This window comes from Pteronotus mesoamericanus, unplaced genomic scaffold (assembly GCF_021234165.1).
Source record: "Pteronotus mesoamericanus isolate MK-2021 breed Mesoamerican mustached bat unplaced genomic scaffold, CSHL_Meso_final contig_65, whole genome shotgun sequence".
Classification (NCBI taxonomy): domain Eukaryota; kingdom Metazoa; phylum Chordata; class Mammalia; order Chiroptera; family Mormoopidae; genus Pteronotus; species Pteronotus mesoamericanus.
The window spans coordinates 8,720,521-8,737,963 of NW_026555228.1; the positions used below are offsets into that span (position 1 = coordinate 8,720,521).

The 17,443-nt window shown below is 40.3% G+C and overlaps 1 protein-coding gene across 2 annotated transcripts in view; it reads left to right on the top strand.

Moving 5' to 3' along the window:
• CDKL5 (cyclin dependent kinase like 5) overlaps window positions 1-5,605 on the top strand; it is a 149,415-nt gene extending 143,810 nt beyond the window's left edge. Inside the window, exons 17-19 of one of the 2 annotated variants that reach the window (XM_054581110.1) lie at window positions 674-796; window positions 2,003-2,122; window positions 5,214-5,605. In XM_054581110.1, the coding sequence (XP_054437085.1) occupies window positions 674-796; window positions 2,003-2,122; window positions 5,214-5,600 (630 nt within the window). In that variant the 3' untranslated portion in view covers window positions 5,601-5,605. The remainder of the gene's footprint in view (window positions 1-673; window positions 797-2,002; window positions 2,123-5,213) is intronic. The other variant, XM_054581111.1, reaches the window with a different exon arrangement.
• The last annotated feature ends 11,838 nt before the right edge of the window (window positions 5,606-17,443 follow it).

Consider the following 17,443-nt stretch of genomic DNA (forward strand, 5'->3'; position numbering starts at 1 on the left):
GTTAGTATCTTTCTCAACTGGTAATCATGCTTTGGTTTAAAGACTGAACTTTCTGTTTCTTCACTTTGAAATCCCGCATTCTGAATTGCACCAGATATTTCCCATGGGGTGAATATTTCTAACAACATAGAACCAGGCTTCCTCCTTGACAGTAGAATCCTGCAACAGTTATCTTTCTTTTCCAAGTGATGTGTTCTGGTTCAAAAGTTGACCACATTCAAAGGGGTCTGCAGTATCGTTTTTTTTTTTCCTAATAGGCAGATTGCATGGTAGATTATTTAGTTGCTCAGGTCTGCTCTAGCAGTTAGGAGGAGATTGAAGTTCATTAGTAGCTCTTTAAACATAATTCTCTATAATGATTATATTTCTGATAATAACTAAATCCTTAAATGTTTTGTACGCTTAATATGAATGATGTGTATAGGTCTGTATGCGTTGCTTCTCTATATATGTAGAAGTTTTTTGCGTGTCTTAAATTACATCGTTGGCATCTTCATGTCCAGGTGAGAAATGACACAGTACCCCTTCTTGATGCACACACAGCACAGGGATTCTTTCAGTGACTTAATGTTTCACAATTTGAGGGCTACCAAGGGCTAGAAGTTTTAGTAAGAACACCTTTTTTTTTTTTCTTTTTCTTTTGCAATTAGTTTATTTGTATCTTATATTGCAGACAGATTCCACCAACGGGGAGAATCCAAGCATCAAGAAATCCCTCTTTCCTCTTTTTAATTCAAAGAATCATTTAAAGCATAGTTCTTCTTTGAAAAAGCTTCCTGTAGTCACTCCACCCATGGTACCCATTTTTACGTATGGTAGCCCTGAAAACCGCTCCAGTAAACTTGTTTTACTGATGACAACAGCATGTCTTTTATTTTCATGGGGTCATATTCTCTTTGTGCTAGTTAAGTACCTGAGCCAGTTCCATAAATTCACAGAGATATAAATTCTTTGCCATTCTGGATATTCTGAATCAGTTAAGGAGGTTGAAACATAAAAGGCTATTAAGCAAACAAACTAGTGAAAGGCTAGTTTGGATTGTCTGATTAGCCATTTGTCAGCAGACAGCATTCATAAAACCCCTTATTTCCTGTCAAGAACTCAATTAACATTTACAATTCACAAATATCTTTTCGTTTGGCTCACAAAGTGTGTTAACACTTGGTTGGCAGTTTGTTTCTTTGAAACCAAGTTGCGTTGACCAAATTGAGTGAGCTAGCCTGCTCCATGAAAAAACAGTTTCAGTTAGTAGGTGGTTTGCGTTTTTCTTGCCTGGCTCTAGCTTTTACTGGTCACTTGGTTTAAAGCCAGGGCTTTTGCTTGACATTTGGCGTTACTCTCCTGTGTTCACTAAAATTGGTGAACAGACCAATTGCATTCATCTGGAATTTGTGGCACAAATTTCCAGCATTTTCATCGTGCATAATGCTAGGCCCAGATTTCTTACTGGGCAGTGTCTTGTGATTATGACTCAAAGCATACTTTTCCACTTTGCTACCCCTGAAAACCTGCTAGACTTCTCTGAGTACCAGCAAACACAGTGTCTGGATCATTTTCCCAGCAGGAACAAATTTTTGTTTTATTGAACTGGTTCATAACCTAACTGCAATGTGGAATGAGGATACGACAGCAATTCCTGGTATAGCCCAATTTAACTGCTCTCTCTTACAGCGATTAAAACTAACAGCATGGGAATGCTTTAAGGGTTGAGGTTTTAACAAAGCTGCATGACATCTGCCAATTTTTCCTAATGCAGGGAAAATTATTAAGAGGGCAGTAGAATTTAACTAGCATCACTTGCATTGTGAACATTGGGAGAGTTTGGGTGTTTTTTAATTGTTTTTTTTTCCTTTCTTGTTTGTTTTTTTCATTTTAGGGGTCCTTGGGGGAGGGGGTTGAGTTTTGGTTTGGTTTGATTTGCTTTTGTTCTCCTCTTGGGTGTGGTTCCATGTCTTAGGCTTATTGGTGTGCTGATTGAATCCTTGTTTATATTCTACTCTAGGTGCCCAATTCTGAAGGCCCTGACCTTCTGACACTGCAGAAAGCCATCCACTCTGCTAGCACCCCAAGCGGCAGACCAAAGGAGTGGCGTCCTGAGAAGATCACTGACCTACAGACCCAAGTGAGTGACACCTGCATCACTCCTAGACTCTTAGACTGCAGTGACCTTTTCTCCTAAGGGGAGGGGCAGGGTTGAGAAATTTGACCTCTCAATGTTACAACAAGGCTGAGAGTCTCCCCAGGATATACCCTCCCTTCTAGCCAGGTGCATCTTAGTGGTCTAGACAGATCTTGCATGGGTAACTGTTGTCCTACTAGAGAAAAAAGTGAGCTTCCATTAGGCTTCACCTAACTGGGGGTAGGGCTGGGGGTGGAATTAAGGGATAAATAAGAAATGGCCTCACTAACAAATACTCTGGTCTAGGAGAGACAGAAAATCCATAAACTACCATAATTGGTGATAAAAAGCGAGGGATACCATAAAATGTAGGGGAAGGTGAAAAGAGGTAGTGGGAAGATTAAAGTTTCATTAAAGGTGGTAGTATATAAATTGGGCCTTGAAAGACAGATATTATAATCATTCTTGAAAGAATATTTAGCCCTGGCTGGTATGGCTCAGTGGACTGAGTGCCAGCCTGCAAACCAAAAGGTCAACAGTTTGATTCCCAGTCAGCGCACATGCCTGGGTTGCAGGCCAGGTCCCCAGTTGAGGTGTGCAAGAGGCAACCACTTGCACATCAATGTTTCTCTCCCTCTCTTTCTCCCCCCCTTCCCCTCTCTCTGAAAATAGATAAGTAAAATCTTTTTTTTAAAAAAAAAAATTTAAACTTTTGAAATCCATACCGTATTTTTATAGAAAACAGGCAAACAGTTGCATTAGGAAGTACATATTAGATAGTATGTATAATCACATTTCTCTGTCATAATGGGGGAAGAAGCAGAAACCAAATCTGTACATTTTTCAGGTAACTTAGGTTTATCTCCTTTAAAAAACTATTTTGATTGGAAATTTAAAAATATTATATCTTTTCAGTGTCCTGTAATGAGCATAATAACATAATCTAACATGTTTTTTGACCACATTCAATATTTTATAAATCTGTTATTCCTCTCTACTGTAATTTCTGACAACCCTCATGACTTTTTGAGTCTGTATGGTTATTTGTAATTTGGAGGAAGAGGGTCTGTATTTTTATAGGTTTACTGTTTATTCTTTAATTGTAAGCTGTAATGTAGAGCTGCTGGAAGTTCTGCAAATGTTGATTGTAGCTCCCCAACCATTTATATTTTTTGCTTCTAACATAATTAATATAGGCTCAGGGGTGGAGGGATATAGAGAACCAGATATTCAAGTTATTGATTGTGTATCCAAATGAAGAGCGCAAAGCTCTGAGTATAGACCTGACGTCCTATTCCCAATTTTAGAAAGAAGAACACAGGACTTTAGAACCTTCTTTGTATAACCACTTTTGTCCAGAAAGCTCTTTTCAGGTAACTTTGTATCTCTAGCTGAATCCGTATTATTGTATACTTGACTCTTGAACAACAAGGGGGTTAAGGGATATCGACCCCTTACACAGTCAAAAAATCTACTTTTAATTTTTGACTCCCCCAAAACTTAAGTTGTCTCTTAATATCTGCTGGCCTTTAGTTCCAGGACTCCTTATGGATACCAAAATCCATGGATGCTCAAGCCCCTTATATAAAGATGGCATAAGTCAATGCAGACAGTCAGCCGTCCACTTCTGCAGACTCCCTACCACAGATGGAAAATAGTATAGTATTTGTTTTAAGAAATCCATGTGTAAGTGGACCCACACAGTTCAAACCAATGTTGTTCAAGGGTCAGCTCTAACTGCTCAATAGTTACCTGTGGTCAGGGCTATAAAAATCACCAGGAATCTCAATCGTGTTACCATACCAATTTCATTTTAAAACAACAACACACTTTTAAGCACTTATGGTATGCAGTATACTGTGCTGCCTCCCATGGGGACCACAGAGCTTTCTTGGACAGACTTTGGAATGGCCATGGTGGACGCTTCCCTAGGAGCAATTTCTACTTGAATCAGTTCTCAAGCAGTTTCCCTTGGATTTCAGTGCTCTGTTCCATCAAATCTTCTAGTGTTTGGATAACATCAACACTTCATTAAAACTTTGCTGAGCCCGTAAAAGCATGGGCCTTGAAGACTGGCAGCCACTGGTGTTCTGGGGAGGGCCTTGAATTTCAGGGCACTTTCTCAAGGCTCCTCTGATGGTGACCCTCATCACACCCGACATAGAGGAGAGGGGAGTGAGCCACCTGCCACCAGTGAGGAGCCCACAGGGCACATGGCTTCCAGGACTCTCCCTTCTGCCTCAAAATGCAGTCCCCCAGCCATACAGCAGACAAGCAGGGCAACTGGGAGCCCATGTTAGGAATCCAATGCTTCCTGTGTGAGTGAATTATATCTTAGAGTCTGCAGGGCTTTTGCTTGTTTCTCTGTGCTTCACATTTTTAATGTGCAAATCTTACCTTCCCCCTGCAAAAAATTTTTTAAAAACCCCGAAAACCAAAAAAGTAAAAGGGCAGGAAGGAAATATTTGGTTTCACAGTGTCAAGGGAAAGGAAGAATTGGGGAGATAAGAACAGGAAAATGAACACTTTGTAAATATATGATTGTCTAACCACTATGCTATATACCTGAAACCAATACAAAATAATATTAAATGTGAACTTCAATTGAAAAAAATTTTAATGAAAAAATAATAAAAAGTTGAAAACAAAAAGAGGGGAGGGGATATGTATAAGTTTTAGCTGGATTTGGTCATATGGCTGAGTCCTGGCCTCTGAAATAAAAGTGGCAGCTTTATGCAGCACTATTGGGAAGTCTTAAAAGGGAGAGTCATATCACTTCTTTTGCTTCCTCCCGCTGGTTTAAGCATGAGATCCTCCTCACCCTCTAAAGGTGGGATGCAGCCAGATAGAAGGGGCCTGAGCCTTCCACCGGCCACCACATCAGCTCCAGGTTTCTTATCTGGATTTCTAGGCCTTTCCATTACAATTAACTTCAGTCTTGTCTGGAAAAGAACAAAAAGAACAGCTAAGGCTGGAATAGGCCCTCCTTCCCCACAGGGCCCACCCTCCGTGGTTCCATACAGTCAACTCAGATCTGCTCCTTTCCTCCCAGCTTTCCAGTCTACCTTACACACACTCTCATCTTGTCTTCCAGAGCCAGCCGTTAAAATCACTGCGCAAGCTGTTGCACCTCTCTTCAGCTTCCAATCACCCGGCTGCTGCGGACCCCCGCTTCCAGCCCTTAACAGCTCAACAAGTCAAAAATGCCTTCTCAGAAATTCGGATTCACTCCCTGAGCCAGGCCTCTGGTGGGAGCAGTAACATCCGGCAGGAGCCCACACCAAAGGGCAGGCCAGCCCTTCAGCTGCCAGGTCAGATTGACCCTGGTTGGCACGTGTCCTCTGTGACCCGCAGTGCCACAGAAGGGCCTTCCTACTCTGAACAGCTGGGAGCCAAGAGTGGGCCAAATGGGCACCCTTATAACAGAACAAATCGGTCTCGAATGCCAAATCTGAATGATTTAAAAGAGACAGCCTTGTAATGTGTGCTTGGGGCTGGGGTCGGGGGACAAGCCAGTTGGGAGGGGAGGGGAGGGGAGGGGCTTAGAGGGTGGGTGGGCATTGGGCTGGGCCAGGGTGGTAAGCCAGTATTTTCAGCTTTATGAAGGTGTGTGCAATATTGTATGTGAGGAGCCACTGGCTCCTCACAGCCACAAATGCTAGTCAGGGATCTTAGAGCCGCAGGAGTTCCTTAGAGATCACCATCTCCACGGGTCTTGTGTGAGAATGGATAGAGTGTGCCATTGAGGAAGAAGACATTCTTGCCAGTTTCTCCCCTTTACATTCCAGCTGTAGTGCAATCCCTGTTGAACTTGGGAAAGCCAGGACATGTTCTGGCACTGCAAGGGAAAGAAAAATCCATGTTGACCGATGCCCTTATCACAGATTTTTTTCTGCCTAGACTAAATGTGGGGTTTATTGTAATCCAAGAGTATCCCTTTGAAGGGTTAGCAGATGAACTAACTGTATGTCTTAAATTGTTTTCTAAACTTCCATATTTGATAGGATTTGTAACATTTATTTATAATTAATTAATATTGTACTGTTATAATCATACCTTTTATGTTAAATGTAAAGTTATTTTGAGCTGTTTGGAACATTGTGAAGCAGTGGGACAGCTACAGTAGTTTCTATAAAAACTAAACAGTAACATTTATATATTGCATCAGGAGTATTTTATTCTATATATAAATATATATATGATAAATATCTGTCTGTTTTATAAATATAATCACTTAAAGAAAGTATCGTATGACACTCTGCCATATTTTTATACATTTGTAATATGAAGTGAGTATTATACTTCTAATCAAGGGAGTTGAATTGTGGCTATATGTGACTGTAACAGTAGGAACCTTGCTCAACTTTTAGGCCGCAGCAGTAGCCTCTAGACATGCTCATTGGTAGCAGACGGGATGTAGCATCTCCTTTCGAACCCACAGAGGAAGAAAGTGGGGTAGGCCAGTGAGAACTCTGGCAGGCCTCGTCTCTGTCCTCACACAGTTGGCTCCTCTTCATGTCCAGGGACATTCCTTGCACCTAAGGGAGAACAGATCCAGGCTTACTTATGGGTTTTTGTAGAAAGAATGTGCTCTTCTACTTAGCATTAGTGTAGAGCGTTGACCAAAGATTTGCCAGTGAACATTCCTAGTTGCGAGGTTGTAAGAGGCCCCTGTCTGCAGATCTGGCAGACCAGCTCTGTGCTCCTGAATCCTGTGCAATGTACCAGAGACTCTTGGTTGGGGTGGGGGTGGGGGCGGGGGCGGGGGCGGGGGCCGGGGTAGGGGCATGAGATACATGTGTGGCATTTCTGTTTCTAAATACTTCCTTTGTTATTGCTCTTTCCAAGATATTTAAAAGGCTCCTGAAGCAATTCTAGATGTAGAGAAAATTGCTATATCCACATTGTCTTCCTGGGACTGTCCGTATATAACAAAGTTATACATGCGCGCGCGCACGGTCAGAACAGGACTTATCTTTCCCTCATTTGATGTCCTTCAACTCCCAAGTTCCTCCCAAGTGTCATCAAGGCCTTTGGCCAACAAAGGTTATAGCCCTGTGTCCCTGGACCATCCTTGACAGAGATCACTCAACACCATCATCCATCAAGAGCATTAGATTTTTGGAAGTAGTCTCCTAGCAATAATTTTTTTAAAGGTCCCCTCCCACTCCTCAAAGAGGCAACGTCTCAGTATTTATTACTTGTCCCAGGATTCTGAGAGTGTCAGCCCCTGAATCAAGTCAGCTGTAACTGAAATGTGCTGTTACTGTTCCCCTCCCCTACGAATTTGAGAATCATAGCTCTGATGATTATAAAGATTATGAAGAAAAAAATCTTAGTTTCTTTGAAGCTTAAATTGTGTGCATATTGCATTTTTATATAACTACTATAATGATGTGTATTGATTATATATAGAGGTCATTTTAAGGTGCTTTTTATTTAATTTAATAAGTGTAATAGGCACTAAAATGAAACTCAACTGGGTACTATCATTGAAACAATTTGATTCAAACCAATAGTTTGCATGCTCTTCGGTTCTTTTTTATATCTTGTTTCTTTTACCAGTTCAGTACTGTTCGAGTAGCTCTGAATTCTGGCTTTTCCCAGGCAGCTGCTCAGTTATATAAGTGATGTGGACCCTTAGCAGTTTTTGCCTGGATACTAATGACTCTAAAAGGGTGTATAACTCTTCTTTTTCATACTAGATCTGTACCTTGTATTCCCCCCTTGCAAACCAGAAACTACATTTTTTTTTCCCCTCTGGAAAGACTTCTCACTGTGCTGTGCGCTTAGGAACTGCGCAGTCACATTGCCACGTTGTGGCATTTGAGGCTCGTCGTCACCTAGCGGCTGGTTTCCCATGTTTTCATCCTTGTTAACACTGGGATCTCAGATGTTTGCAGATCATTTCTATTCCTGATGGTTCTTCAAAGAAGGGCTAGAATAATTGCCTTCTACCTAGAGCAAAGTAAACCTAACTGATGAAGAGTCAATACATACTTTTCGTACATTCCCAGATTTGAGCCAGAAAATATCTACAGTGTTTTCAACTCGTGTTTTTGAGGTAGCTCTTTTATCCTTTTCCCAGCTTTTGTCCATTCTGACTTTTCATTGACCTTAGTGAGCTGTCAAGTGAACTTTAATCTGCATTTCTAGCAGGTATAATGGCGTTTCCTTCTCACACAGGGGAATGGGAATGGTCAAGTTTCCTCTCAAGTCCAATGGGCCCTCTCTTAGCTTTTAACTGTTATTTTCCTCTGTCGATGAATTATCGATCTCACAGAGATTGCCATGCATGATGAGGACTTGATTTAAAGTCACAAAAGCTTGCATTTTCTTTAGGAAGGGAAATTTTTATGATATCTGTGTTCTGTTATCTGCCCTAACTTCCTAAAGAATAAAAAGGTTGAATAAAGGCTTATGAATTACTTTGTTTTATGGAAGTATCACTGATATCCTTTTGAAAAGAAACTCTGCTTTGCTGTTTTTCTACTTTGGCTTTACCACCATCCTCATTTTTTCTTCTCAGAAGTTCTAAATGAACTTTCACTGAGTCTTGTTTGGTCTTCATCTGAGGTTTAGCCTCTCTCCAGAGCTCCAGACCGAACGTCCTCCATATTAAGGGGCTCAAGTGAGCTGTCTCTACAGCAGCAGTTCTCAAACAGGGCCGATTCTGCCTCCCACAGCGTTTGGCTATGTCAGGAGACATGTTAGGTTGTTACAACTGGGTGTGGTAGGGTGCTACTGGCATGTAATTAGTAGAGGCCAGGGGTGCTGCTACCCATCCTACCTGAACAGGATCCCCCACAAACCAAAATGATCCAGCCACAAATGTCAGTGGCGTTGCTGTTGAGAACCCTGCTCTGCTCTACTCCACCAGTCTGCAGAGCTCAGCTCTGTCCTTGTCTCTCCAGGCTAGGAAGCGGCAGGCATGAATTCTTCAGCATCTCATTCTCTTAGAGAATCTTCTACCGCTATTTTCAAATCCCTGGAATCCTCTTGTTCGTTTCTATTGTCTTGGGCCTACTAAAAGGTGCATCCCTTAGGAGGAGACCAGAGTTACTTTGGAGGTGTTTGAGAGCTTAAATTCTAGGTCAGCATCCTTAGAAAATCTTTCATAGAGCCATGATGCTTATATTTGGAAGTGAGCAGCAGCCTGGCAGATTGGCATGATTTTTACCAACTGCTCAAAGGCATCCATGGCTTTTAGCTGTGTCTCCCAAAAGAAAATGTCTTTGTTTTTAATTTCAGTCATTTAATAGCTCTTTACAAATATTGGCACATGACAGACTGATTAGAAGCAAAAATCTCTATATTGGTGGTTGTGATGTGGCTGTTATAAGAGTATTTGTGCTGTATGCTTTGGTCAGATCTGTTTTCGAACCTGCTTTAAGTCTCACCATAGGCAGTTGTACTTTCATTCTAAGCTCAGAGCTATGCTGGTTAGTTTCTAGTCACGTCATGTATTATAAAGTATGTTGTGGTTGTAGAGTTAGCCAGTTTAGCATGTTCCTAATCTGAAAATTAGTGGACTTCTCTAGGAAATGCTAGCCCGTTTTCCTGTCCCACCTCTTAGTTAACGTCATAGTATCCTCACTTCTTAAACTAGTTTTTAGAGTAAATAAGGAAAAAAGCCATTTATTTTCTTCTAGCTATGTATTGAGAATGACTCGTAAGTGTACAGCTTTTTTTTAAAGGCCAGAGGATTACTTTTCAAGTGCGTAGAAAGCACTGTTTATTTCTGTTCACCTAGGTCCTGATGGTGACCCAACTTTCAGCAAGGGCAATCGCTCATTGTGACATATTCCTAGAGCTCATCTGGGACTCAGAAATCTGCATATTCTCTCCTGATCAGAACATTTTTTTCTGGAGAGCACTGCTTTTATATCTAGAAGTTCGTTACTTCCTGCATTATAGTGGGATATTGAGCTCCATGTGAGTACCAAGATCCACAGACTCATACTTTTGTGAACTGGGAATGTGGTATGATACACTGAACCAAGTCAGAAAATACTGAAATATTTCCTTACCTCCTTCCGTTCATCACCAATAAAGTGTGTAGGCAGAGAAAACTTATTTACAGTTAAAACCAAATGGTTTCTTTAAAAGGGGCAACAGAAAAGACAGTACAAATGCTATGTGTCCTGTCGCTCTCCCCCAGGGCCAGAATCTCACAAGAAGATGCTCTCAGAGACCCAAAGGTCCAACTTACAAAACAAAAACTTGTAAGTGGTTCTGATTCCTTCCTTTTGTGTCTTGACCAGCTGAGACATAGAATATCGTGAGGTCTGATGCTGCTGGGTGACAAATTCTGTCTCGGAAACCATCAGTAAATACAAGAAAATGAAGCTGTGACAGGACGAGTCCCTCGTCCGTCTGTATACACACAATGTGGTGAAAATAAGGTGGCTAGGAAACTCTGGGCCTGCTGCCCTATTCTATTCTATTGCTTCTTTTTTTAATTGAATGTACTATAAAAGATCATAGATTTTTGTGCCAAGTCAGTTACTACATGAATATTCATTGCCCATAGTGCTTTGTTAATTCATCAGCGTTAGGCCTGGTCCTGACTCTACCTTCTTCCACTCTGGGCACTGACCCACCTTTCTGTGTATTTCCTATAGGCTTTTAAATATGATCACAACCTGCCTTGTATTTTCATTCATTAACTGTCTACTCCCAAATTTGAGGGAGGTTCGTCTTTTTGTTTTGCCAGAAAAAAATTTGTAATAGTTGCACGTTGGATTTCTAGGGCCAGAGAGCTCCATCAGTGAGGCCGGTTTCACTTCTAAGGCCCTTGATTACCTACAAGGTTAAGCTCTCTGAATCCCATTTGATCCTTGGGTCGTATTTTGATCCTCCTTTGGAATCTGAAAAAAAAATCGGTCTCCGTGTTGTATGCAGATTAGAAGTTGCCTTGTTTGCTACTCTTCCAGCGCAGAGTATCAGGGAGAAAGAGGCCTTATCTGTTCCTCCATCCCCTCCGTTTTGACAGACTGCTAAGAATTCCTCAGGACTTCTTTTGGTTTAGGATTGTACTTTCCCAAAAGCCTGATGTGATTCATTTCAGGCGTAGACAAGCTTGTCCTAGTGTTCTGCTTCAGGGTTAATCAGACGAAACCCAAGAATAGAAAAGGTAGATGCCTTGACTTTTGTCCCTATTAAGGGATTAAAGTGTTTATCGCCAGAGTTGTCAAAAGCTCCAGTTACAAAGCATTCAGAGGGTCAAGGAAAAAAAAAGATGCTTTTCCTTCTGGAGAACTTTTAAGTTCTCCACAATGGTTTAGGTTTTCCAAAGTGGAAAGCAAAGTTTGTACAAAATCCATTTTCACTAGAGATATACGATTGATTATATATAGTCCTCTCAGTCTATTTCCCTCTCCTTGTTTCCTCCTTGGTCACTGATGGACTCATGCTGGAGGGGTAATGCTGGGATTGCAAGAAGTCAGTTCTCACTGTAAACTTGGATTGATTAACAGAAACAATTAAACCATATAAAACAGTGGCCCCTAATTCCTATCTCCAAGAACTGCTTTTGTGCCATTTTGAATTCAGGTAGTTATTCTGTATATACTTAGAAGACTATTCCGAGCTTCTTCAATCTCTAGGAAGTTTGAAGGTTGTATCTGGGAAGACATAGGGCAGGGTGACTTTGAGAACCCCGCTCATGCATGAAAACAAAAATAGGGATAAGCCAGAATGATGTAACATCCAAATTTGTGGTAGTTGAAGAATCAGTGGAAATTCTTAATTGCACAGACTTTATAAATCCATAATGCGAAATGTAATTCCATACTTTTTACTGTGGCAAGGGTGTGCTGTGGTGTTAACCTTTTTAATTTTTGAATCCAAACTGAATTTAAAGTGTTGAATATTTAAATTCCTCACAAGCTAATTATGAACCATTTGTAAAGTGTTTATATAACTCTTTGTATCATGTGTTGGTACATCTTATCAAGTTTTTTCTGGCATGTATTCCATTCTAAACTTCTGTAAAATTTCTATCGTTGCTGTAAATATTATACAAATATCTATTCCGTGGTAACCTTAATTATCAGCATGAAATGGTTAATTTTTACTGAGCACAATGTATTTTTGAATGGATCTTCCCAAATGTCTTTAATAAAATGCAGATTTTGCACTGACTGATGTGATTGCCAGGCCATCCCAGTCTTGAGCACTGTTGTCCCTCCAGTTTGAATAGCAAGCAGCTCTGCAGTTAGTTCCTTCTTTGTAAAGAACTTGTTGGAATTCAAATGAGGGATAATGGGCCTTTGAAGTTGGAATCAGTTTAAGGGACCGAAATTAATGTAAAGCAGGGCAAATCCTGTTATTTAATGATGTTGATAATTTTTTTGTATTTATAAAGCTTTTTTCCCCTTCTGGCATTTTGAAAACTGGTTTCTTTTACACTTGAGTGTTGTCTCCTTTGCCCGTTCCTAGTCGTTCACTTGGTGGGTCGGGGAGGATGGGAAGAGATGCTGGCCTTCTGCTCAGTGCCATGGAGAAGGCCAAGATGGACAGCTTAATAAGGATTCCTTTGTGTTGTAGAGCAGGGGCCTGGCAAACTTCTTCTGTCAAGGGCCAAATAGTAAATATTTGCGGCTCTATGAGCCATAGGGTCTCTGACTACTCAACTTTGCCATTGTAGCGTAAAGGCAGCATTTGTCAATGATGAGCCTCTGTGCCAGAAAAACTCGTTACCAAAACAGGCCAGGCACCAGATTTCCTAACCCATTCTAGGTCCTCACTTCTGTCTTTAAAGATAAGAAGACCTACTGAGTAAAAAAGCTCAGTCAGGGAGGAAGGAACTTAAATTTTGTGATACCATATCTAAATATTCTTCAGCTTTCTTCATCTTTCTAAACAAAGGATAGCAGCTAAAACCCAATGCTTGGCATTCGTATAAGCGCTGTGCCACCAAATTCTTTCCTCAAGGTTTCTCCTTAAGTCATGGAAACCTGTGTTTTGTTTTGTTTTGTTTTGTTTTGTTTTGTTTTGTTTGTATTCATAGCACTTACTATGGCTGGGCACAATGCCAAGTGTTTTATTATTACATTTGCTTTTCACAACAGCACAATGAAATGGGTTGTATCCCCATTTTGTAGATGATGAAACTGAGGTCTGTGGACTTTACATGAACTTGCCCAAAGTCAACCAGCTAAGATTTGGAGCTGAGTATGTTCACTGTAAAGCCTGTCCTTCAAATGCTACTAAACAGTGCAGTCACTGTGTTTCCATGTATAGAAACTGACATGGGATTCATACATGGGCGATTTGTGTATCACCTTTCCTCCCATCTCCCAGCAGCTGGTAATTGATTTGATTTGACTTGATTTGATTTGATTTGAGAATAGAACATTTCATTGAAATAAGTCACTAGAGGTCCAGAGACTGGTGAAGTGGTTAAAAACCACAGGATCTGGAGTCAGACTGCCTGAGCAGAATCCTGCATCTTGTGTGGCTTTAGGCAAGTTACTTAAGTTTTCTATGCCTGTTACCTTATCTTTAAATGGAAACAATCATAATGATACCTACCTCATAAGGTTGTAGTGAGGATTTGATAAGCAGATGGTAGACTCTCAATAAATATTAGCTATTAAAACATTATTGTTAGTATTTGTGCCCCAGTTGGCAGCCCTTTGAAGTAAGAAAGGAATGTCAATGAATCTTGACTGCCAGTTATGGAGAGCTCATTAAGCACTTTAGATACATTTATTCTGTTTGATCTTCACAATCAGCTCTGTGAAATTGTCCAGGTTAAGAACCATTGTGACTTGAAGTTACTTACAGCTTGGAGCTACTCTTGGATCACAGGGAAAGCAACAGCTCTTATAGCTGTGCATTTGTCAGCAGGCCTCAGCAGTTGCACTCCAGGTAGACAAAAAGAGGGGCTCCTGGTAGCATCTGCTCAAGGTTCATTTTAAATGTGCAATCTTCTGGATTCTGAGACTGGATTCATAGTGGCATCTTTATTTTGAAATACCTTTGCTTTGTCCAAGTAACCCTCCTCCCACTGAACACCAAAATCATCTCAGACTTTTTTCTTTATCTTGGCAACACTTACTGCTACTTTTTTTGTTCACAGCATTTAATTTAGTTGTTTTAAAATCTCCTGCAATATGTTATGTATTTTTTTACCACAATTAGAAAAAAATCTCCAACAAGTGCAAACCACATTCTAGCATTTCTGAAAATAAAAGTAAACATTTTAACATAAGGTAACAGAATGAGTTTTTGCTACACTATATATATTTTTATTTGTTTTTTTAATTTAATCTTTATCATATTTTTTATTACCATTTTGTCCCCTTATAGCCCCTCCTCCCACCAACACCACACTGTTGTTCATATATATTTTTTAATTGAAAGTTCCCTCACAAAAGAAATAATACTGCAAACATAGTTCATGTGTTTAACAGCAAAATTCTGTTAGGTTTCAGACGTCCCTCAATAAAAGTTTTATTTTTTACGTATTCTGTCATGAGTTCAATGAAGTAAAAATTCATATGCTGATGTAAACAAATTACCTGCAGATAAACATTTTACAGATTTCAGTATCTCATTGTTTATTAAATTCTGAAGTATTGAGCAATTTATAGTGTGAAATCTCAGCTGGCTTCTTTGCAAAAATTGACAAGTTGATCCTAAAATTCATATGGAGATTCAAGGGGCTTGGAATAGCTGTAACAATGTTGAAGAAGAGCAAAGTTGGAGGACTCACATGTTCTAATTTCAAAACTTACTACAAAGCTACAATAATCCAAAGAGTGTGGTGCTGGCATAAGGATAGACATAAAGATCAATGGAATAGAATTGAGTGTCCAGAAATAAACTTTCATATTTGTATCAGTTGTTTTTTTTTTTTTTTTTTTTTTTTTTTGCAATAAGGATGCCAAGGCCATTCAGTGGGGAAAGAAGAATTTTTTTTTTGACAAACGATGCTGGGAAAACTGGATATTCACATGCTGGAATGAAGTTGGACCCCTATCTAATACCATATATAAAAATTAACTCAAAATGGGTCAAAGATCTAAAAGTAAGCTAAAACTCTAAAACTCTTGGAAGAAAACATAGGAGTAAATCTTTATGATGTGGATTTGGCAGTGATTTCTCAGGTATGACACCAGAAGCACAGCAACAGAAGAGGAAAAAAATTGAACTTCATCAAAAATGTAAAATGTGTGTGTTTCAAAGGACTCCATCAAGAAAGTAAAAAGAACCTGCAGAATAAGAGAAAATATTTGTGGATCCTATGTCTGATAAGGGAATTGTATCTAAAACAAAGAACTCTTACAACTCAATAATAAAAAGACAGCCTGATTTTAAAATGGACAAAGGATCTGAATAGACATTTTTCCGAAGAAGTATACAAAGGGCCAGTAGGCACATGGAAAGATGCTCAACATCATTTATCGTGGGGGAATGCAAATCAAAACCACAATGAGCTACTACTTCATACACCCCAGGATGGCTATACTCAAAAAGATAATAACAAGTGCAGAGAAATTAGAACCCTACTAGACTGCTGGTGTGAGTGTAAAATGGTACAGCCACTTTGGAAAATTATCTGACAATTCCTCAAAAGTTTAAACAGAGTTTACCATGTGACCCAGCAATTCCCCTCCTAGGTGTATATACCCAAGAAAATGAAAACATCTACACCAAAACTTGTACACAGTTGTTCATAGCAGCATTATTTGTAATAGCCAAAAACATGGAAATAACCCACATGTCCATCAACGGATGAATGAATAGTATAATGTGGTCTATCCATACAATGGAATGATAGTCTGCCATAAAAAGGAATGAAGTATTGATACCTGCTACAACATGAACAAACCTTGAAAACACTGCTAAGCAAAAGAATCCAGACATGCTAAGCAAAAGAATCCAGACAGAAGATCACATATTGTGTATGATTCCATTTATAAGAAATGTCCAATAGGAATCTGTAGGAATAAGCATAGGCTACAGAGACAGAAATAGATCAGTGGTTGTGTAAGGCTGGGATAAGCAAGTGGGTTGGGGGGGCGCAGTGGTAGCTAACGGGTATGGGGTTTCTTTTCGGGGTGATGACATTTTGAAAAAGTCAGTTGTGATAATGATTGCTCAACTCTGAATATACTAAAAGTCATTGAATTGTACACTTTAAATGGGTGATATTTGTGTGATATGTGAACTTTAGCACAATAAAGATGTTAACAAACAAAAATTTCCAACATGAACAGTTATTTGGAGAACCTTTATCTCTGCCTCTCACCATTTCATTCTGTTTTGTTTTTTCTCTTAACTTGACTTTCCTCTTGTGTCTGGAGTGCCAATTGGAGAGGACCTGGACTCTTAGGCTTTTCTCTGACAATACACATCGTGATAAAAGTTCATTCAACTTTCCTTCTCAGGGTGTCCAATCTGGCATTCTGTTCAAAATTCATTTGTCCATGTGTTCTAAGACCAGAGAAGGGGTATTTTTCCCCCCACCATGAATTGATTTGTTTATATTTGAGAGAAGAAAGAGCAGGGAAAAGCATTTTTCCAGGTTCAAGTATACAGTGTGGGGAGTAGAAAGAGGCTGGGTTAAATATGAAGCTGTTCTAAGCCCAACGACACCAGGGAAGGGATTTGGGGAGGCTGCCCACTCCCAGACAAGGTAAATGTGATGTCCAGTCACTCACCTTGGCATTTGAAAACAGTAACTCAGAGAAATGAGCTGCTGGCAAAGGCTGCAGTGCATCAGGGCCAGGGCATCAGATAATCTTGGGTTCTGCAGTCTTGTTTGAGGGTCCCCATCCTCTGATTCCACCCCCTCTCAGTTTCTACTTTCAAATCCTCTCCTTCCCACTCACTGTGTCATTAGCCTTTCCCTGGAAGGACCTGAAAACTCAGGCTGAGCTGTAAGTGACAAGAGAGACTTAGACTGTTGTTCCCCAAGCTCCCTGCTTAATGAGCTTGTCCAGGAGGAGAAGGCCAAGCCCATCCCAGGCCTGCTCCTTCCCCAGGAGGTTGCAGCATCAGGAACAGGCAGGTCTGTGTGTTGCAAGGCGGCAGAAGTTGGAAGGTGGGCTCACCAAGAGTGCAGCCACCCCTCCCTTCTGAGGACATAGATCCTGACGGCTTCCTACAAAGCTTATGGGCCTCCTCCACGTAGCCACTGATACCTCCTGGGCCGACTGTTTCCAAAGTGTTCAGCTTGTTGAAAACTGTAGCCCTAGATAAAGGGAAATTCTGGTGTGTTCTGGTTATTTGGGGTTCCTAAACATAGGGAGACTTGGCTACTTACTTGTGCAGCCTGTCCTGTAAATTCACCTAAATAGTGACCACAGC